This window comes from Lissotriton vulgaris, chromosome 8 (genome assembly GCF_964263255.1).
Source record: "Lissotriton vulgaris chromosome 8, aLisVul1.2, whole genome shotgun sequence".
NCBI classification, from domain to species: domain Eukaryota; kingdom Metazoa; phylum Chordata; class Amphibia; order Caudata; family Salamandridae; genus Lissotriton; species Lissotriton vulgaris.
The window spans coordinates 45,555,696-45,578,128 of record NC_141696.1 but is presented as its reverse complement, the minus strand read 5'-3'; the positions used below and the strand labels follow the sequence as shown (position 1 = coordinate 45,578,128).

The following is a 22,433-nucleotide window of genomic DNA, read 5'->3' as shown; positions in this document are numbered from 1 at the left end:
TGGGGCTGCAGCATGTATTGTGCCACCCCTGGTTTGCCTTCCAAACTGACACCACAGGTCTGTTCACACAGCCTGGGTAAGATTGTGTAATCACCCCTTACTTAGATATAGTATACCTATATCTACAAATACATATAGACACATATACACCTATAAGTCACTCCTATGGCAGGTCTTAACAATCCTGGAGGCAGAGTGCTTGGTTTTATGTGAGAGGGTGCCCTAGCATGAGCTGAGCCCCTCTGCAGCTTTCGGAACCATCTCCTTATAGCTGTTCTATGATATAGCCATACCATATACTTTTAAGTGCAGTTTAATCCTTGCAGTTAATGCTAACTTTGGTTTGGCTTTATCAAAACATGTCGTGTAAGGTGTCAAACACTTTAGAGTACTACCCCTCGCCAGTTCTGGCGGCGGGGGTAGCATTCCACCCTTCTAGAGGGAGAAGACATGTAATTACTGGTTTACCCGGTTAAAGTTAAACTGAGCCTGAGCATCACAAAATGGATGCTGTTGCCACAGACACAAGTCTGACCTCATGTTGCTGGACGAAACTCCGGCAGGGGAGGCCTGGACAATAGGTTTCCTGTCCAAGGAGGTGCTGGCACCTCCCCAGAAAGGCTTTAGTGTATTGGGGCAGGGAGGGCAGCATTCAGTGAATACTTTCCAGACACTTCCTGGGGCACACAAGGTGCTCCATGCATTTCCCAGTTCAAACCGGTAGCTTGGGCACTCTGCCCCAGCTCTGTTGCGAAGCTGGACAAAGGGAAAGGGGTGTAACCACCCCCTTCCCAGGTCCACCAATAGGAGGGACCTCAAGGGTTGTCCAGCCCCTAAACATAGTATAAGTATAGGAGCCCAGTCACTAGGACTTTAGATTATCCTGCACGAAACTTTGAAACATAAATCCTAGACCTTTGACATTCCATTTTGACTGGAAGATGGAAGACATCTCCCTTGTGGTCAAGGAGTGACCCACCTGTTCAAACAGGCACCAACAGCAACTTTGCCGGTCTGCATTTTCGAGGGTCCCGTCGGATCCTGAAAAATCTGTGACACAGGACGTGGACTTCCATACATCTCTGACCCGACCTTCACTCACAGCAAAGCTGAGACCCATGGCGGACACAAGAGACGTGGGACTGGAACTCCTGGACATCCTGCATTTTGCAAGCTGCACTCACTTCACGAGGTAACTTGAAGTTGTGCATTAGGATGCTTGAAGCCCCAGACCCGAGCACCATTTGCACTGAAGCTCAGAGGCCCCCACTCCACGAGTGACCTGTGGGCTTTGCTTTTGCATTTCAGCTTGACGCATCTTCGCAGTTCCTAGTCCATTGGATAGTAAGCCCCCCGAGTACTTTCTTTTGAATCTAACTTGTTTTCCTGGTTGCTCCAAGCTTGCTCATACTTCCCTACAAAGGAGAAATTCCTCAGACCTTGCTGGTCTGCAATGAATCCAATCTTGACATCATGTGTGGGTTGCGTTTGTTTGTTCTGTTTCTTTGTGATTCATTAACTGACAGTGTTGTACCATGGGCGATGTAAGTTTGCCTGTTCTAATAGCCGATTTGTGTTAACTCTAATGCTTTCTAAATTCTCACGTACCCTTTGTCACAGGGGCAAAGAATGAGGTACACAAGATTGGTACTCCTACAATTGGTGAAATCTTTCAGATTTCCTTTTTTTCCTTTATATTCCCACGTCTGGGCAACCATAGGAGATCCCAGGAGATCTATGCTTCATGATGGTTAGAGGTGATCATGACAGCTGTAGATCAGGCAAACTCCTCAGGATCTCCAACCTGAAACTAATGGATCATAGGGCTCATGGAGTCTTGCAAGGGTTTGAATTTGCTGCTTATAACACCTCCTTGGCTCGCATTGATATGAGTTTTTCTTATCTTGGCAAAGAGGAACAATTTAAGAAAACAAATAGTAGTCCCCTCCTTCCCTTCTCAGTGTATTTGATGTCTTACTTTTTTATGCTATGATGCCTTGATACTTACTTATGACTGGATTAATTTTTTAGGCTCATTTTGTATTTCTGAGTCTCAGCTGAAGATTTTTTTTTACAATACTCAGGTTTGCTCTGCTCTTCACAGGTTCATATTATCTTCTAGCAGATTGTACAGTGGAAGATGCCCCAGCTGCTCCTTCCAGTTCACACGGCACGAGACAACTTTTCCTGCCTTGTTTATCGCTGAATGATTCTTCCTTGCTGATATCTGCAATAAAGCTGTAATAAAGCTGTAATGCCCCAGAGGTGTAGAACACTTGACTATACTTTGGGTACTATTCGCAAACTGTTGTTTGTAGCACTTTTAGTTGTACTGAATAGTACTACTCACACTTAACAAAATATGAATCACAAACCTACATGCAGAGGTCTCTGCCTCTCCTATCTAGTTCACTGACATAATATCGAGTCCACAAATATCGTGGTATGTAAATAGCTTGTCAAAAATATCAAACACAAAAATATCATTGTCATGCACTTATAATGAAAATGACAAAAATATTGAAAATAAAATATTGTTGTACACTAATATCGAATTTTAAAAAGTACACATTTTTAATATATATATATAATTAGATATAGTAAACATCACATTCATTAAACACTAACAAGTATAATGTAAAATAAACATTTAAATATTTTTTTTAAAATATGTAAATGTTATAATTATTTTAAAAAACAAAAATACATATTTAGGTGTGCATGTTTATTTAAATATACATAATTTGAAACTATTATAATAATTATTTTAATATATGCTATAATTTACTAATTATTTTTCAAGTATACTATAAGAAATAAATATACCTGTATCTATCCCTCTCTCTGTTTTCCAAATGTTGCCCAGAGACGAGAGCGCAGTCCACTGCAGGTGAGTAACAACCCTTTATTAAAAGAAACATGCAGCTTGACATCCAGATTATAAGTCCCTGGCCGTACGCATTTCTAAGAAATGGTGCTTCTTCCTAAGAGGCCCATGTCTGCAACCAGTCAGTAACATACTCCACATCTTACCCTCTTGTGCTTCCTTATTTAGTTGGCTTCTGGTGTACCTCTTAGTAGAAGTTCATCAACGATGCACTCTGGTACATGCGGTATCATTCAGCCATTCATCCCTCCAGTGGGTTTGGTTGCTTGCACATACATTAGGACACTTTTCAACAACAGCCCTTCGGTGGGCTTCCGGATGAAATTCTGCATGTTTAATTAATTATCCTGCTGTGCCCCTACAGAGACAGATTTTTCCTCTCCTCTGGACCCTTGTTTAGTTAGTAAACGAAACTAATAAATCTGGAAGCCCACCGAAAGGCTGCCACCCCCACTCTTAAGGGCTATGTTTCCTATCACCACTGCCACCCCACTCATAGGCGCATGTTGCCCACCACCACTGCCACCACCACCCATATGTGTCATGTTGCCTACCACTACTGCCACCTCCATCTATAGGGGGCAGTGTGACTATCAATATCAACACCCCACTTCACTACTCCTAAACTGAGAAAAAACCTAACTTTAAGACTTTTGGTATTCACAGAAGGCATTCAGGAGTCCTAAAGTTAGGACTCCTAACTTCTGTGAATACCGAAATGAGTAAGTGCCTTCTGTGAATACCAAAATGGTAGTAAGTTTAGGATTTTGTCTTAAGTTAGTTCTGTGAATCAGGCCTATGATCACTAGGACAGAGAGACTCAAACAGTGGGATTTATGAACACTAGGACAGAGAGAGATAAGCAATGGCATTTATAAACACCAGGACAGAGAGACAAACACTGGGAGGTATGAACACTAGGACAGAGAGAGACAAATACTGGGAGGTATGAACACTAGGACAGAGAGATACAAATACTGGGAGGTATGAACACTAGGACAGAGAGATACAAATACTGGGAGGTATGAACACTAGGACAGAGAGAGACAAATACTGGGAGGTATGAACTATAGGACTGAGAGACACAAACATTGGGATTTAAGAATATAGGGGAGAGAGATAAGAACAGTGGGACTTATGAATACTAGGACATCAGGAGACAAACAATGGCATTTATGACTACTAGGACAGAGAGACACAAACCATGGGATTCATGAACACTAGGGCAGAGAAACACAAACACTGGGATGTATGAACACTAAGACAGAGAGGGACAAACCCTGGAATTTATGAACAATAGGACAGAGAGGGACAACTCCTGAGATTTATGAACACTAGGGCAGAGAAACACAAACACTGGGATGTATGAACAATAGGACAGAGCGGGACAACCCCTGGAATTTATGAACACTAGGACAGAGAGAGACAAACCCTGGAATTTATGAACACTAGGACAGAGAGGGACAAATCCTGGGATTTATGAACACTAGGACAGAGAGAGACAAATACTGGGATTTATGAACACTAGGGCAGAGAAACACAAACACTGGGATTCATGAACACTAGGACAGAGAGGGACAAATCCTGGGATTTATGAACACTAGGACAGAGAGAGACAAATACTGGGATTTATGAACACTAGGGCAGAGAAACACAAACACGATGATTTATGAACACTAGGACAGAGAGGGACAAACCCTGGAATTTATGAACACTATGACATAGAGGGACAATCCCTGGGATTTGTGAACACTAGGACAGTGAGAGACAAACACTGGGATTTATGAACACTAGGACAGTAAGAAACAAACACTGGGATATATGAACACTAGGACAGGGAGGGACAAACACTGGGATGAATGAACACTATGATAGAGAGGAACAAACCCTGGGATTTATGAACACTAGGACACTGAGAGACAAACACTGGGATGTATGAACACTAGGACATAGAGGGACAATCCCTGGGATTTATTAACACTAGGACAGTGAGAGACAAACACTGGGATTTATGAACACTAGGACAGTAAGAAACAAACACTGGGATATATGAACACTAGGACAGGGAGGGACAAACCCTGGGATTTATGAACACTAGGACAGAGAGGGACAACCCCTGGGATTTATGAACACTATGACAGTGAGAGACAAACACTGGGATGTAGGAACACTAGGGCAGGGAGTTATGAGCAGTGGGAGTAATGAATACTAAGGTAGAGAGGCACAAACACTAGAACATATCAACACTCGGACAGAGAGGCATGAACACTGGGACTAACGAACACTAGGGCAGAGAGACACAAACACTTGGGTTTATGGAACCTAAGAGAGCGAGAGACAAAGAGTAGGATTTTTGGATACTAGGGCAGAGAGAAATGAACACTGGGATTTTTAAAATGTAGGACAGCGGGCACAATCACTAAAATGTATGAACAATAGGAAAGCAAGAGATAAACAATTGGACTGATGAATATTAAGACAGTCAGAGATGAACAATGAGGTTCATGAACACTAGGACAGAGAGAATAGGACAGAGACTCTAACACGGGCGACACAGGGACCTGGGCTTAACGGCACAGAGTGTGACATGGGAGAGGAAGGCCAGGGCAATAGAAGAGGCAATAACACTGGGACAGTGTAGCATGAGTTATTCCAGAGCCCTGAGACCCTCACGGGTTATATGCCACACTCTATAAATACTTTATTGATTGATTGACAGAGACGCTACCATTGGGAGAGGGAGATACAGGGATAAAAACTCACTTGATGGAAGATACATTGGGGCAGAAAAACACTGACATTGGACAGAGATGCAACAGACATGCACGTAGGGAAACATCCAGTAGGGCAGGAACCCCAGACACTTAGCCTGTGAGCAGGAGGTCGGTTATTGGAATACACGGGCACTTCAACACCGACACTGGCCCAAGGGCACAAGAATGTTTAATAGAGAATACGCAGGCAATGGGACTATGAGATGCTGATACTGAGAGAAGCAGACACCTACACTGACACAGGAAACCAGACATCTAAAGTGAGAAAGACACCTAGATTGGAGAGACACCTACAGTCGGAGAAGGAGATTATGGCAAACATAAACACTGGAAGAAAGAAACATGGATACAGGAGAAAGAGGACAGAAGGACTTTGACAGTAGGACAGAAATACAGATAGTGTACACAAATCTTCAGACAAGCACAAAACCCACTGAAACAAGAACCACAGTCACTAAAACAAGAAACATAAACACTGAAGCAAGAAACACAGACACTATAGCAAGAAACACAGATGCTGAAACAAGAAACACAGACACTGAAACAAGAAACACAGATGATGAAACAAGGAAACACACATACAGAAACAAGAAACACAGACACCACAACAGGAAACGGACACTAAAACAATAAAGGTACACAAAGTGAAACAAGAAACCCAGATACTGAAGCAATAAACACACATACGATAAAACAAGAAACACAGAACCTGGAGCAAGACACAAACACACTAAAACACAGATACTGAAACAGGAAACACAAACACGGAAGCCAGAAACACAGATGCTGAAACAAGAAACACAGTAAAGAAAGAAGAAACACAGATGCTGAAACCAGAAACAGACACGGAAAGAAGAAACACAGACACTGAAACAATTAACACAGATGCTGAAACAAGAACAGACACTGAAACAAGAAAAGCAGACACTGAAACGAGAAACACACACATTGAAGCAAGTAACCCATACACTGAAACAAGAAACACAACCTCTGTAGCCAGAAACACTGATGCCAAAACAAGAAACATAGAAATGTAATCAAGACACACAGATGCAGAAAAATGAAACAGACACTGAGACAAGAAACATAGACACTAAAACAAGAAACACAGATATTTACGCAGGAAACACACACACTGAAGGAAGCAACACAGACACTAAACAAGAAATAAACACAATGAAACAGGAAACACACACAATGAAGCAAGAAACACAGTCACTGAAACAGTAAACACAAACACTGAAGCCAGAAACACAAAAACAGAAACAAGAAACACAGACACTGAGACAAAAAATGGACATTGAAACATGAAACAGACACTGAAACAAGAACACAGACACTAAAACAAGAACCAGACACTGAAACAAAAAATACAGACGCTAAAACAAGAAATAGACACTGAAACAATTAACATAAACACTGAACCAGAAAACCAGACACTAGAACAAGAAACACATACACTGGAACAAGAAACACAGACACTGCAGCACGTAACACACACAATGAAGCAAGAGGCACACACACTGAAACAAGAGACACAGTCGCTGAAACTAGAAACACAGACCCTGAAACAAGAAACACAATGAAGCCAGAAACACAGGTGCTGAAACAAAAAAAAAAGTCAGATACTGATACAGGAAACACAAATGCTGAAGCCAGAAACGCAGATGATATAACAAGAAACACAGACACTGAAACAAGAAACACAGATGCTGAAACAAGAAACACACATACTGAAGCAAGCTTCACACACACTGCAACAAAAAACACAAACACATGAAAAAGAATGCAAGGCTACAGGCTCTCAAAAATATAGACATTGTACATAGACCAGAAACCACAGAACAAGGAGAGGTACTGGTAGACAATGACACTGAAACACAGGGACTGAGGCAGGAAGAAGTGGAGAGAAACGATATTGTGGATGAGACACAAAGTTATGGACAAAGATGCAGGCATATTGAAACCAGGCAGAGTGGGGGGGGACAAAAAGATACCACAGCGTGTTTGTTTATGGACACACAAATGCTTTAAACCATTACTCACCAAACTGAGTGGGGTGGAAGGAGTGGGCAGATGAAAGGTGTAGCTAAGAAGCGGGCCTTTAATGGAATACAGATTTTTTTTAATGAAAAAACAGCAGCTAGGGATGTTTGAAGGTAGTGGGGAGCACTGCCCTTGTCTTGTATCTATAGGTGATGCGTGTCCACCTCGGATGTACATTATCTGCTAAAGCCTGTGAGATGCAAAGGGTGGTCTATGATTCACAGAGCAAGAAACTTTTCCAAACTGTTGATAAATTCATAGTTTTTAAAGAAGCATTTGGGGACCTAAACCTTCCCCTTAGTAATGCAAATACTGGTCTCTTCAAGAACTGAAGTGAAATGATCAGGACTGATTGAGCCTGAGATCCTTCTGGTGACAGAAGACAGGAGGAAGGATCTAGCATTGGCCAGTTGTGCCTTACGAGGCTAGGAATTACATGTGATGCTGCTTGTGAGCAGGAAAAACAGAGGAGACGCGTGGAAAGGTGTGGACTGCAGATCTGTGACACCTTGAAACTAACTGTGACTTTCCTGGTTGACCACTGTGGGATCTTAAACAACATGTCTCATCTGCATGTCCTTCATGTCACTAACCTGTGCGAGATTAGAAATGGTTCCGTGTTGGTTTTAAGTTAAATTTAATATTCAATGGGTACAAGGCAGGTAAGGTAAATTGAGCCTGGCTGGATAATGGCTAAAAGTAGAATTGTTCTTGTGCTCAGACCACATATGAGGTGAAAAGATTGGCTGGAATTTACTTCAAAAAGAAGGGTGTAAGAAGGGGCTTTGCCAGTTGGAAAGTGTTTCGCTCACACACAGTTCAGCAGCAGCGTGCAGTGACCACATATCAGTGAGACTTGCAGGCTCCAGAAATGCCCCCAGTCCCTTCGGTTTCCAGTTGTGCCCCTGTGGGCCTGACCCAGACGCCGCCAGGTACCTGGCTGATGCATGAGAGAGGGTTACAGGACCCATGGTATCATTTAACAGTGAGGGGGACTATGGAGACTTCTACACACACCGCATTTCAGCCATAGTTGTCCTTTAGACGCTCGCCGCTGACATCTGATTCCCTTCTCCCTCCCAGGCAGCCTGGACCCACATGCACAGGCGGTGGACTTGCTCCACGCCTACGCAGTGATTAGTAGTGTAGACCCGACCCTACATTGCCACTCACAGTGTGATGCGCCCCCTCCCAGCACCTGCCAAGCTGCCAGCTCATTGAAGCCCAGCGCTTAGTCTTCCGCCAGAGACGCGCGCAGCCTGCCTGCCCGGTGCCCCTGCCCCTCTGAGTCCCGGACTCTCCCTGGAGGAAGTTCAGGTACTTCAGAGGAACAGATGTGAAGTGCCGCTGGCGCCGCTCCGTACCGGCGAGTACCGGCCCACTTTAAGCACTGAGGCACACCATCTATGACACAACAAACAAAGGGCTCTCACAAAGAAGGCACATGACGTGTGCAGAGGCGGCACTTCACAAACACCCTCAGCAATAAAAGACAAGAACTGGTCACGTACACCTCGCATGAGAGCTGCGCCGGGGCCTCTCCGAGGGGGCGTGCGGGGGCCGAGAATCCCAAATGCACCACAAACACCCCGCCAATGAGGAGGTCGCCCTCCGAGGAATAGGACTGCTGGGTCCGGCCTTGGAGGTCACACGCCGGCTGCAGGCCCCCCGCTCCTCTACCGAGGACCACAACAGAGGCCAGGAGAGTCGCTGCGGTCAGCCACCACGCCATGGAGGGTCCGGCGGGCCCTGGCACCAGCGCAGGGGGCCGTAGTGTGCCACTGTGTCCTGGGGCCTAGTGCAGCAAAAGAAATGCTACCCCAGGCTACTCTTTCAGGTATAAAATACAACAATAATCGAGTTTGGGGGCCCTGGCCGTCAGAAGGAGGCAGACGAGCCACTTTCAGCATCGACCAGACACTCAAAGGCGAGTTTAATGCCTCGGTGACACGTCACTGGATTTCTTTCTAAACTCCGTGCTCCGATGGGCCTCCCTCGCTCCTCTAACCAGCCGCAGTAGTGTCCCTTTTGTAGTGTCAGGACGTCCCCCAAGGCCGGTGCTGGGAGAGGCCTGCACCTCGGGAGACCGCCCCCTGGGGGCGGATCATGCGATAATCACCGTGTGCGGATAATAAGCGGGCGGGCGGCGCAGCCTCGCCCCCCTCGCGGCCTCCGGTTCTCCAGGGGTTGGGGTGGTGTAAGGAGGACACCTGAGGTGGTGACGCGGCCCCCGGAGCCCACAGGGCCCTGACACTGCCCACTGACTGCGCCTCGGCCTCGCCAGTCAGGTTCCGATTTCGATAATTGTCTTGTGAGAGTTAAAAATCGTGAAAAACGAAAAACAAACAAAATGGAACTAACCAGGTGTGTGTGTGGCAGCTCTCGGCGGGGCAGGTGCAACAAGCATTCCAAAATGAGATTAAAAGTGCGGCAACATCATCTCGAAAGGGAAGTCTTGCCCCAGATAACTGCCGGGCCCGTCGCGCTTGGAGACTTCACTCTCCATCTCCTTCGTTGGCAGCAGCTTGTCCTGGGAATCCCCCGCCTTGTGTTTTCAGCTCATCAAACTGGAACACTTACACTGGACCACATCAACTTATCTTTTCCCAAACCGTTGCTTTTTCTGACTTAAGCCCTGGCTGAGCTTAATGTGTTATTAACATTTGGAGAATATTTATTGGAAATAAAGACTTTTCAAATTACAAAAGTATCTTGGAATCTTTGCCTGGCGCACACCCATTTGCAGCTGTATGCTTCAGTATACCTTGCAGAATGCACACACAGGGCGTCATTATAAGTTCAAAACTGGCCTGATATGCAAATGTGGGGCACTTTTGTAGCCATCTGGTTCGTTATTGGGGCCAATTCTGTTTTGGTGCTTGGGACTATTTTTTGTCCCAGTCCCACCCTGCTGCTGATTTCCTCACTCCGAGCCCTTCACATGCTCTAATTCATTGCAATGTGAGGCCAGTGGCGTAACATTAGCCCCCGCAGCCCTTGTGGTGCATGGGGGCTGAGAGCCCCAAGGGGCCCCCATCAGCACTCTGCACGGGCACCGGGCCCCCGGCCTGAGAGCTCCTGACTGCGTCCGGGCGAGCGGGGACCCTCCATGTACTTTGCAGGGGGGCCGCAAGTTTGGTTATGCCAGTGTGTGAGTCCACCCCGCCTCTCAGAGTCCACCAATAGTGAAGAGGGTTTCTCTCAAAAGCCCCCCTTTCCCCACCACATCCTGAACATAGCAAGCCTCAGACTAAGTGGTTACCTGGAAAACAGGACGAGAGGGAGGGAAGGATTCAGAGTGAAGCAATTACTGATAAGTAATTGCAGCATTACCCATTCGTGCACCTTTGCTCACATTCACTAAAAATTTGCCATTTTAACAAGCACAACAAACCATGGCTGTAAGAAAGTGGCTCTGTATATACTGGACCAAAGTAAGGAACAGTGTGCACAGAGTCCACAGTCCCCAGAGTTATGGCAGAGGCTAAAGTTAGATATAACCTTACTCTCTAAAGTGGTAGCTTAGTTGAGCAGGAAGGCAGTACCAGAGGACAGTGTAAAGCATTTGTTGAACACACTCAGTCAGCAAATGGTCTCACACACTCAAGAACTGAACTCTAGGCCAATTGTTTGTATAAAAAATATATAGTTTTATTTTAGAACCAACAAGGTATCAAAATATACTTTCTAAGATTGCTTTAGTTAAATACTTTTCAAATAGGCAATAGACTTTTGAGTACAATAGTTACAGTTGTTGCATTGGGCAACACAATTTCAAACACAATGATACATTGAGCTCAATTGCAATTTCTAGTTAAATGCAATTAATTACTTTAAGGATTACTTTTCTAACCACAGGACTGGATCCTAGATTAATTCCTGGGACATATCCTGTAAACAATTGAGTAAAAGCGTTTTGGTTACAGTTGTGATTTTGAAGGAATTTTATTGTATTTTAAAAGTTGACACTTAGAAACATTTTCACATACAATCACCAATGTTATCCTATGGGAGGAAATTCACTTAGCAGGTAAGTAGTGTTATTGTTACTTTTTCTTACTGGTCCTGGATCCAGCACTGGTGTATCTCCTATAAAAAATTAAAAGAATGCGTTTAAGTCATACAGGCGATTTTTAAGGAATATTTGTAGTTTTAGAAATTGGATTCAAGTTTTTCTGGTGAAAACCAGACAATGGCTTCCTATGGAGGAAAATTGAGTGAACAGTAAATCACGGTTATAATTACTGTTCAGGTTCAGTGCTGGGATGAAAGATACTTACAACAAGGGGTGGTGAGGGACAGAGTCTCTGAATTAAGCAGAAAGCTCTCACCCAGTCAAGAGATCAGGGCTAGATCCAACACCGTTTTTTAGCTCACTGCACCATCCCAGTTTCAGAACCTGGCTGTATGCAAATTAGTCTGTTCCTGTCCCATTGCATGATGGGAACAGGGCAAACCAAACTACAAAAGCCAATTCTTACACTGGGAAGGAAACAAGCTCCCGGGGACCGGTTTCTGGCATTACAGCCGTCTTCGGCCCGGTTTGCTTGAATCCTGATGGTGCAATGAGCAAGGGTCTCACATCTGAGAATACCCTTCCACGCTTGGGGTGGACAAAAATATTTACAACAAGGGGTGGTGAGGGACAGAGTCTCTGAATTAAGCAGAAAGCTCTCACCCAGTCAAGAGATCAGGGCTAGATCCAACACCGTTTTTTAGCTCACTGCACCATCCCAGTTTCAGAACCTGGCTGTATGCAAATTAGTCTGTTCCTGTCCCAGTGCATGATGGGAACAGGGCAAACCAAACTACAAAAGCCAATTCTTACACTGGGAAGGAAACAAGCTCCCGGGGACCGGTTTCTGGCATTACAGCCGTCTTCGGCCCGGTTTGCTTGAATCCTGATGGTGCAATGAGCAAGGGTCTCACATCTGAGAATACCCTTCCACGCTTGGGGTGGACAAAAATATTTACAACAAGGGGTGGTGAGGGACAGAGTCTCTGAATTAAGCAGAAAGCTCTCACCCAGTCAAGAGATCAGGGCTAGATCCAACACCATTTTTTAGCTCACTGCACCATCCCAGTTTCAGAACCTGGCTGTATGCAAATTAGTCTGTTCCTGTCCCAGTGCATGATGGGAACAGGGCAAACCAAACTACAAAAGCCAATTCTTACACTGGGAAGGAAACAAGCTCCCGGGGACCGGTTTCTGGCATTACAGCCGTCTTCGGCCCGGTTTGCTTGAATCCTGATGGTGCAATGAGCAAGGGTCTCACATCTGAGAATACCCTTCCACGCTTGGGGTGGACAAAAATATTTACAACAAGGGGTGGTGAGGGACAGAGTCTCTGAATTAAGCAGAAAGCTCTCACCCAGTCAAGAGATCAGGGCTAGATCCAACACCGTTTTTTAGCTCACTGCACCATCCCAGTTTCAGAACCTGGCTGTATGCAAATTAGTCTGTTCCTGTCCCAGTGCATGATGGGAACAGGGCAAACCAAACTACAAAAGCCAATTCTTACACTGGGAAGGAAACAAGCTCCCGGGGACCGGTTTCTGGCATTACAGCCGTCTTCGGCCCGGTTTGCTTGAATCCTGATGGTGCAATGAGCAAGGGTCTCACATCTGAGAATACCCTTCCACGCTTGGGGTGGACAAAAATATTTACAACAAGGGGTGGTGAGGGACAGAGTCTCTGAATTAAGCAGAAAGCTCTCACCCAGTCAAGAGATCAGGGCTAGATCCAACACCGTTTTTTAGCTCACTGCACCATCCCAGTTTCAGAACCTGGCTGTATGCAAATTAGTCTGTTCCTGTCCCAGTGCATGATGGGAACAGGGCAAACCAAACTACAAAAGCCAATTCTTACACTGGGAAGGAAACAAGCTCCCGGGGACCGGTTTCTGGCATTACAGCCGTCTTCGGCCCGGTTTGCTTGAATCCTGATGGTGCAATGAGCAAGGGTCTCACATCTGAGAATACCCTTCCACGCTTGGGGTGGACAAAAATATTTACAACAAGGGGTGGTGAGGGACAGAGTCTCTGAATTAAGCAGAAAGCTCTCACCCAGTCAAGAGATCAGGGCTAGATCCAACACCGTTTTTTAGCTCACTGCACCATCCCAGTTTCAGAACCTGGCTGTATGCAAATTAGTCTGTTCCTGTCCCAGTGCATGATGGGAACAGGGCAAACCAAACTACAAAAGCCAATTCTTACACTGGGAAGGAAACAAGCTCCCGGGGACCGGTTTCTGGCATTACAGCCGTCTTCGGCCCGGTTTGCTTGAATCCTGATGGTGCAATGAGCAAGGGTCTCACATCTGAGAATACCCTTCCACGCTTGGGGTGGACAAAAATATTTACAACAAGGGGTGGTGAGGGACAGAGTCTCTGAATTAAGCAGAAAGCTCTCACCCAGTCAAGAGATCAGGGCTAGATCCAACACCGTTTTTTAGCTCACTGCACCATCCCAGTTTCAGAACCTGGCTGTATGCAAATTAGTCTGTTCCTGTCCCAGTGCATGATGGGAACAGGGCAAACCAAACTACAAAAGCCAATTCTTACACTGGGAAGGAAACAAGCTCCCGGGGACCGGTTTCTGGCATTACAGCCGTCTTCGGCCCGGTTTGCTTGAATCCTGATGGTGCAATGAGCAAGGGTCTCACATCTGAGAATACCCTTCCACGCTTGGGGTGGACAAAAATATTTACAACAAGGGGTGGTGAGGGACAGAGTCTCTGAATTAAGCAGAAAGCTCTCACCCAGTCAAGAGATCAGGGCTAGATCCAACACCGTTTTTTAGCTCACTGCACCATCCCAGTTTCAGAACCTGGCTGTATGCAAATTAGTCTGTTCCTGTCCCAGTGCATGATGGGAACAGGGCAAACCAAACTACAAAAGCCAATTCTTACACTGGGAAGGAAACAAGCTCCCGGGGACCGGTTTCTGGCATTACAGCCGTCTTCGGCCCGGTTTGCTTGAATCCTGATGGTGCAATGAGCAAGGGTCTCACATCTGAGAATACCCTTCCACGCTTGGGGTGGACAAAAATATTTACAACAAGGGGTGGTGAGGGACAGAGTCTCTGAATTAAGCAGAAAGCTCTCACCCAGTCAAGAGATCAGGGCTAGATCCAACACCGTTTTTTAGCTCACTGCACCATCCCAGTTTCAGAACCTGGCTGTATGCAAATTAGTCTGTTCCTGTCCCAGTGCATGATGGGAACAGGGCAAACCAAACTACAAAAGCCAATTCTTACACTGGGAAGGAAACAAGCTCCCGGGGACCGGTTTCTGGCATTACAGCCGTCTTCGGCCCGGTTTGCTTGAATCCTGATGGTGCAATGAGCAAGGGTCTCACATCTGAGAATACCCTTCCACGCTTGGGGTGGACAAAAATATTTACAACAAGGGGTGGTGAGGGACAGAGTCTCTGAATTAAGCAGAAAGCTCTCACCCAGTCAAGAGATCAGGGCTAGATCCAACACCGTTTTTTAGCTCACTGCACCATCCCAGTTTCAGAACCTGGCTGTATGCAAATTAGTCTGTTCCTGTCCCAGTGCATGATGGGAACAGGGCAAACCAAACTACAAAAGCCAATTCTTACACTGGGAAGGAAACAAGCTCCCGGGGACCGGTTTCTGGCATTACAGCCGTCTTCGGCCCGGTTTGCTTGAATCCTGATGGTGCAATGAGCAAGGGTCTGATTTGCATATAGCCAGGTTCTGAGCTGGGATGGGGCAGTGAGATAAATAACGGTGATGGATCAAGCCCTGATCTTTGGACTGGGTAAGAGTGGTCTGCTCAATTCAGACACTCTGTTCATCACCACCCCCTTTTGTAAATCGATTTTGGCCACTATAGGTGTGGCAGGGTATACTCAGACATGAGTCCCTTTCTCACTGCTCCATCAGGATTCAAGCAAGCCGGGCCGAAGACGGCTGAAATGCCAGAAACCGGTCCCCGGTAGCTTGTCTCCTTTCTGGTAAAGAATTGGCTTGGTAGTTTAGTCTGCCCTGTTCCCATGATGCACTGGGCCAGGGACAGACTGATTTGCATATAGCCAGGTTCTGAGCTGGGATGGGGCAGTGAGATAAATAACGGTGATGGATCAAGCCCTGATCTTTGGACTGGGTAAGAGTGGTCTGCTCAATTCAGACACTCTGTTCATCACCACCCCCTTTTGTAAATCGATTTTGGCCACTATAGGTGTGGCAGGGTATACTCAGACATGAGTCCCTTTCTCACTGCTCCATCAGGATTCAAGCAAGCCGGGCCGAAGACGGCTGAAATGCCAGAAACCGGTCCCCGGTAGCTTGTCTCCTTTCTGGTAAAGAATTGGCTTGGTAGTTTAGTCTGCCCTGTTCCCATGATGCACTGGGCCAGGGACAGACTGATTTGCATATAGGCAGGTTCTGAGCTGGGATGGGGCAGTGAGATAAATAACGGTGATGGATCAAGCCCTGATCTTTGGACTGGGTAAGAGTGGTCTGCTCAATTCAGACACTCTGCTCATCACCACCCCCTTTTGTAAATCGATTTTGGCCACTATAGGTGTGGCAGGGTATACTCAGACATGAGTCCCTTTCTCACTGCTCCATCAGGATTCAAGCAAGCCGGGCCGAAGACGGCTGAAATGCCAGAAACCGGTCCCCGGTAGCTTGTCTCCTTTCTGGTAAAGAATTGGCTTGGTAGTTTAGTCTGCCCTGTTCCCATGATGCACTGGGCCAGGGACAGACTGATTTGCATATAGCCAGGTTCTGAGCTGGGATGGGGCAGTGAGATAAATAACGGTGATGGATCAAGCCCTGATCTTTGGACTGGGTAAGAGTGGTCTGCTCAATTCAGACACTCTGTTCATCACCACCCCCTTTTGTAAATCGATTTTGGCCACTATAGGTGTGGCAGGGTATACTCAGACATGAGTCCCTTTCTCACTGCACCATCAGGATTCAAGCAAGCCGGGCCGAAGACGGCTGAAATGCCAGAAACCGGTCCCCGGTAGCTTGTCTCCTTTCTGGTAAAGAATTGGCTTGGTAGTTTAGTCTGCCCTGTTCCCATGATGCACTGGGCCAGGGACAGACTGATTTGCATATAGCCAGGTTCTGAGCTGGGATGGGGCAGTGAGATAAATAACGGTGATGGATCAAGCCCTGATCTTTGGACTGGGTAAGAGTGGTCTGCTCAATTCAGACACTCTGTTCATCACCACCCCCTTTTGTAAAGGGATGAAAGATACAGCAATGGGATCTCTCCTGTTAATTGGTGTGTAAATCGGAATTCGTTGTTCGGCTGATTTTAGATGAATATTTTAAAGTTTCAAAACTCCACACTTAGAAGAAATTCTGTGTGAAACCAGTAAATGTTACCGTATGGAAGCAAAGTGAGTTATCTGCTTTTGGGTAAGTACTCGAATGGCAGAGTTAAGGTTCTGGGCATAGACTCAGGGGTCTCCCAGGGTCAGGTAGGTACAGTTGTTACACCCTCAGCGGCACAGGGCCAGCTGGGTGCAGCAAGAGTAGGCCCAACGTTATCCTATGGAGGATAGGGGGCCTTCGGTTGGTGGCTGCTAGCAGGCAGGCCACGGGGCAGTGGGAGCTGAGCTCCTGGTCACTTACACAGGGCAAGTGGGGAAGTAGAGTAGGGTAGTTGCTGCACTTCCAGCGGCACTCGGGCACTGGGTGCAGGGTGCTTTTGGACCTTGGTGCGCCCAATGTTATTCAATGGGAGACTTGCAAATCGAACAAAGGCTACAGGCTTGGGGACGGAGATTCTTCAGGTGCGACCACCACTTCAAGAGGTAAGTTGAGATCCTGAAGATAGGTAGACACCCAGGAGTTGGGCACAGTGGGCCGTGGGGCGCCGGGTGCAGGGGTGTCTTTGGACGTCAGGAAATCTTACCCTCAGCTGGTCGTGGTTGGCGGGGTCCCTGGTTGTGAGGCTGCAGGCATCGTCAGGATTGTTGAGGAGGATCTTTGGGCAGTGGATTCTGGGTCACAGTCGCCAGGGTAGGTAATTTATTATTTGTCACATAGTCAAGAGCTTGAATTAAAAACCCAGTATTTGTGGACATGGACCTTTCAGCTACAAACCCAGTTTGGTCACAGTGAATAAGCTCCTGGGCGATGGGAATAAAGCGTTGTGCCCAAATTTTCATTAATATTTTAAAATCTGCATTAAGAAGACTGATAGGCTTGATACTTGGGGGAACACAGCCTCCCTGAGTGATGTTGTTAAAAAGGTTTACCAAAAATAGGGTCAGCTCTTTCAAAAAGGTTTTTATAAAACTCAATTGGAAGGCTGTCAGCTCTGCAGGCTTTTGCTCCTGAAAAAGACTGTATAACTCTTATAATTTCTTCTTCAGAAATGTCTAGCAGGAGCTGTTCCACCATTAGCCCTGAAAGAGTAGGAAGCTCGACCCCCTCATAATAGGTGTTGATTTGAGGCGCTCCAGCTTCATATCTAATGGTGTATAACTGGGAGTAAGCATCTAGAAAGATTTGAGCTACATACTCTTTACCCGTTAAAGACAATCTAGTTTTGGGGTCTATAATTTCCGTGATGGTGGCTGCCTCCTGTTTGGTTTTAGTGCTACCAGCAACCATCTTGCCAACCATCCGACTCTCCTCATATACACGCTGTAGATAAGTTCTGGAGCTGGCAATCTCTTCCAGAGTAAAAAACTCCTTCAACTCATATTTGGCCCTGTCTAGCTTTGCTTTAGCTTCCCCTATACCTGCAGACTGCGCATATCTAAATTTTGTTGCTTCTACTACGGCCTGCTGGAGTTTAAAAATATTCTCTTTCCTCGATTAACTTGAGAGGAGGATAATGCAATCATACGCCCATGAAGGGCAGCCTTAAACCTCCCCAAACTGAAAAAAATTCTGCTGTATTCTCATTGATCTTAAATAAATTCAACAATCAAATCTTTTGTATCAACCACCAATTGATGGTCCTGCAGAAGGAGCCGATCCATCTGTCACCTGGATCTTTGCCTCCTGTTTACCCCAATTTCTATATTAAGTTTAATAAGAGAATGGTCGGGGAATGGATTAATATCTATGTCTGAGGTAGTACAACCCAGGGATTGTGATATTAAAAAAAAATCAATTTGAGAAGCCGTATGGAATTGATTCGAGTAAAATGAAAAATTCCAATTTCGATGGATTGGCAACACGCCAGGGATCCATCAAAATATGCTCCTGCTTTAAAGCCTCGATCACCTTTTCAGTTTTGGGTTTGAGCTCTTTTTTATTTTTATTTGAGGTATCTTTCTTTAAATCCTGAATGAAATTAAAATCACCTCCCATAATTATTTTCCCGGTACCCCCTTAATAATTCTTTAATTCTGCACAAGGCATCCACAATGGGGCCGTAGTAGTTAATGAAATGCAATATTGTACCATTTAATTTAGTCTCAACCCATACCCATCTCCCCATAGGATCTCTCTTCACTTGGCTAAACTCCAAAGGGAGACCCCTGTAGAAATATATCACAACTCCTCTCTTAGCCAATCCTGCAGAGGCAAAAAAGGCATGTGAATACCATCTTAGGAGGAATATTCTAGGAGAATTTGTTTTTAAATGTGTCTCCTGTAAAAATAGCACTTGGGGTAAAAAGGAAGCTGGCCATCTAATTAATGCTCAATATTTTTGCTAGTTCAAAATCCCATTTACGTTGAGCGAAAGAATACTACACTTACTCATCATTTACAATCCTATGTCGTCTATAAGCCTTACCAACTACATCAATACTTCGCATACTCCTGACCCTTTTCCCAATCAAGGCCCTGCTACTGCCCATTTTACAAATGCTTTCACCCCCCTCAGACCCTTCCCTCCTCCCTAATGTGGTATCCTCTGATCCTGCAAACCACATTTCGCCCTTCACCTGTTGTGTGGTGCCCTGGTCCTGCACCCTAGGTGAGCAACCCCACCCCCCAAACGGAGAAAAGACTTGTGGATAAGAATGCAAACATTATTCATTTTCATAAATTAAATCAAAACCATTTAATCTCACAGTGGAAATATCTCTCAGCAATTCCCGAGCTTCTTCTACCCGTGAAAGCATATGAAATTTGCCTTTAGCCAACACCCTCAACTTTGATTTTTGTGCAATGGAACCCTGGGCCCCTTGTGCTTTAAATAAAAACAGGAGCTTAACAAATTATTTGCGTCTACGGGCTGCCGTTGCTGACATGTCTGGGAAAAGGCAACATTTGGTGCTCTCGTCAATAGCAAATTGTTTCTGCTGAATTGCTTTAGTTAACACATTTTCTTTAATTCTGTAATCGGCAAAATGAATTAGAATTGTATGAGGGTATTTGGAATTTGGGATAGGATGTGCCGGGACCCGATGTGCCCTGGTTATTATAATATCCCCCCTGAGATACCCACACCAAAGACAGAAGTCAAAACGCTAGGTGTCTGGCTGGAACCAAACCTCACCATGAAGACCCAGGCAACCAAGACCGCTGGAACATGTTTTGGCCTCCTGCGGTCAACTCGCAAAATTCTCCCTCTCCTCCCTCCGCTCTCCAGGAAACTGCTGGTTCAAGGGCTCATCTTAGCCAGGCTTGACTACAGTAACGCCGTCTACCTCGGCGCACCGGAATTCACCTTAGCCAAACTCCAACGGGCGCAAAACGCCGCGGCAAGGCTCATAATGGACCTCCCCCCCAGAGCCTCTGCCAAACCGGCCCTCAAGGCCCTGCACTGGCTCCCTGTCCGCCAGCGAGTAGAGTTTAAAGCCATGTGCACCAGTCACAAACTCATCAATGGTGCCGGCCCGGCCGCCCTGAAAGACCTTGTCGCCCCCTACAAAGCCCCAAGATCACTTCGCTCTGACGACGAACATCTGGCCATCGTCCCTAAATTTAAGAAGGTTCGTACCGGTGGCCGTCGCTTCGCGGTCAAAGCCTCCGCAGGTTGGAACGCACTGCCCCGCAATTTGCGTCTGGAACCCTGCCACGCCCTCTTCCGGAAAAAACTAAAAACTTTTTTATTCCCCAAATAGTCTTCCGGTCCTCTCTCCTCCTGGCTATCACAACTCTATAGTGCGGGGATGCCTACGGGTCACCAGGCGCTCTATAAATTTATAAATAAATAAATAAATAAACCCAGGAAGTACTTTTTGTTTAATAAATGTTTCAACCCAACAATGGGTGTTGGTATCATCTTTCCCTTCCGGCACTCCCACGATGCGAAGATTTGAAGGGCATGAGTGATTTTCTAACTCTTCTTCTTTGGTCTCTAAGGCGATCTTATCCGCAGTCACCTATTGTAGAGCTCATCTGATCTTCCAATTGACCTATTTTTGACTCTGCCTCCTCAAGCCTTGCGGGAGTGCCTGAGATTGATTGCTCAATTATTTTCTCTAGCCTGAGATGGAGAACAGCTATCTCATTTGCCTTGGACTTTTTCATTTCCCTGATCTCCTCCAATATAAGATTGAGCAAATCTTTCACTTCCATCTGTTGCGAATTAACCCTAGAGGATGGCAATTCCGGATTATCTTGTGGATTTTCTTGCAAATTTTTATTCTCATCCTTGCTCGACTGATACCTGGCCCTTCTCCAGGGATAAATCGGGGAACATCGTTTACAATGAAACTTTTACCACGCACTACCATTACAACGCAGGAATTACAACGAAAGTCATTACAACGACTTTCGCTGGAGGGCGCTGTTGGACAGGGAATAGTTTAATTTTCTATCCAACACCTTCCCTACTATCCACGGGGACTGGAGTTGGAATAGAAAATTAAACTATTCCACTATCCAGCGCCCCCCAACGCAAGTCGTTGTAACGACTTGCGTTGTAATACCTGCGTTGTAAAGGCATGCGTGGTAAAAGCATGCGTTGAAACGTCATACAACCGATAAATCAGACTGTTCCTGTACTCACTGTGGGCTTTCTAGCTGTTGTTCTGAGCTAATTTATACTAAGGAAGGTTGATGTGGCAGATCTACTTCGGCAGGTTCATTTACTGGGGGGGGGGTGTATTCTCTTCTCTTCGATTAGATGAAACAGAGGGTGTCGGGACTAGAGATGAAGCCTCGGCAGGTGGAGAGATTTGCAGTCTTCCAAAGGAATTAATTGTTACAACCTCATCCGGTGTTGCAGGAGGGATTGCGGTTACCAGTAAAGGAGATGGAATTGCGGGGGACTGTATATGCTGAGTACTTTTTTTGACGAACAGCAGAAAGTCTTTACAATTTCTAGACTCAATGTTATTGATTACTGACATGAGAGGCTCGCTTGGCCCCTCGTGTACTCCATCAGTTCCTAGGATGACATCCTCCTCCCCTTGTAATCCTTGTGACTCCGTCAGGTCTTCCGTGGAGCTCTCTGAGCTTGAGATTAATCCAGAGTGATTTGAGGCACCTGGGGCTTTCGCCAGGGCTGATGTCCCTTTAGCCACCGTGTTACGTTTTTTCGCTTTCATTCCTGTCGCGGCTTCCACCCTTGCTACAGCATTCACCTGTCTTAAATGTCTTCCCATCCTGCTTTGGGTTCTTTAACTTTCCAATCTGCTCAACCGTACACCCAATGTCAAATATCAAAAGAAAGTCCTAAACACCACCCTACTGCTACAGCTCAGTGGTATGATAAGTAAGTAAAGTATGTATTTGCCAGCCTCTAAATAGTGTAGCTCTATTAATGTCCTTTTACATGGTGGAGGCCAAGAGAAAAAATTGTTAGCGCCGAACTGTATTTAATTTTT

General features: G+C 45.8%; 1 protein-coding gene across 1 annotated transcript in view; it reads right to left on the bottom strand.

The window, feature by feature from the left end:
* LOC147693351 (vomeronasal type-2 receptor 26-like) overlaps positions 1-18,309 on the bottom strand; it is a 172,843-nt gene extending 154,534 nt beyond the window's left edge. Inside the window, exons 1-2 of the mRNA XM_086935945.1 lie at positions 17,952-18,309; positions 7,396-7,415 (exon numbers count right to left, since the gene is read on the bottom strand). Of these exons, the coding sequence (XP_086792071.1) occupies positions 7,396-7,415; positions 17,952-18,309 (378 nt within the window). The remainder of the gene's footprint in view (positions 1-7,395; positions 7,416-17,951) is intronic.
* Between the last annotated feature and the right edge of the window lie 4,124 nt (positions 18,310-22,433).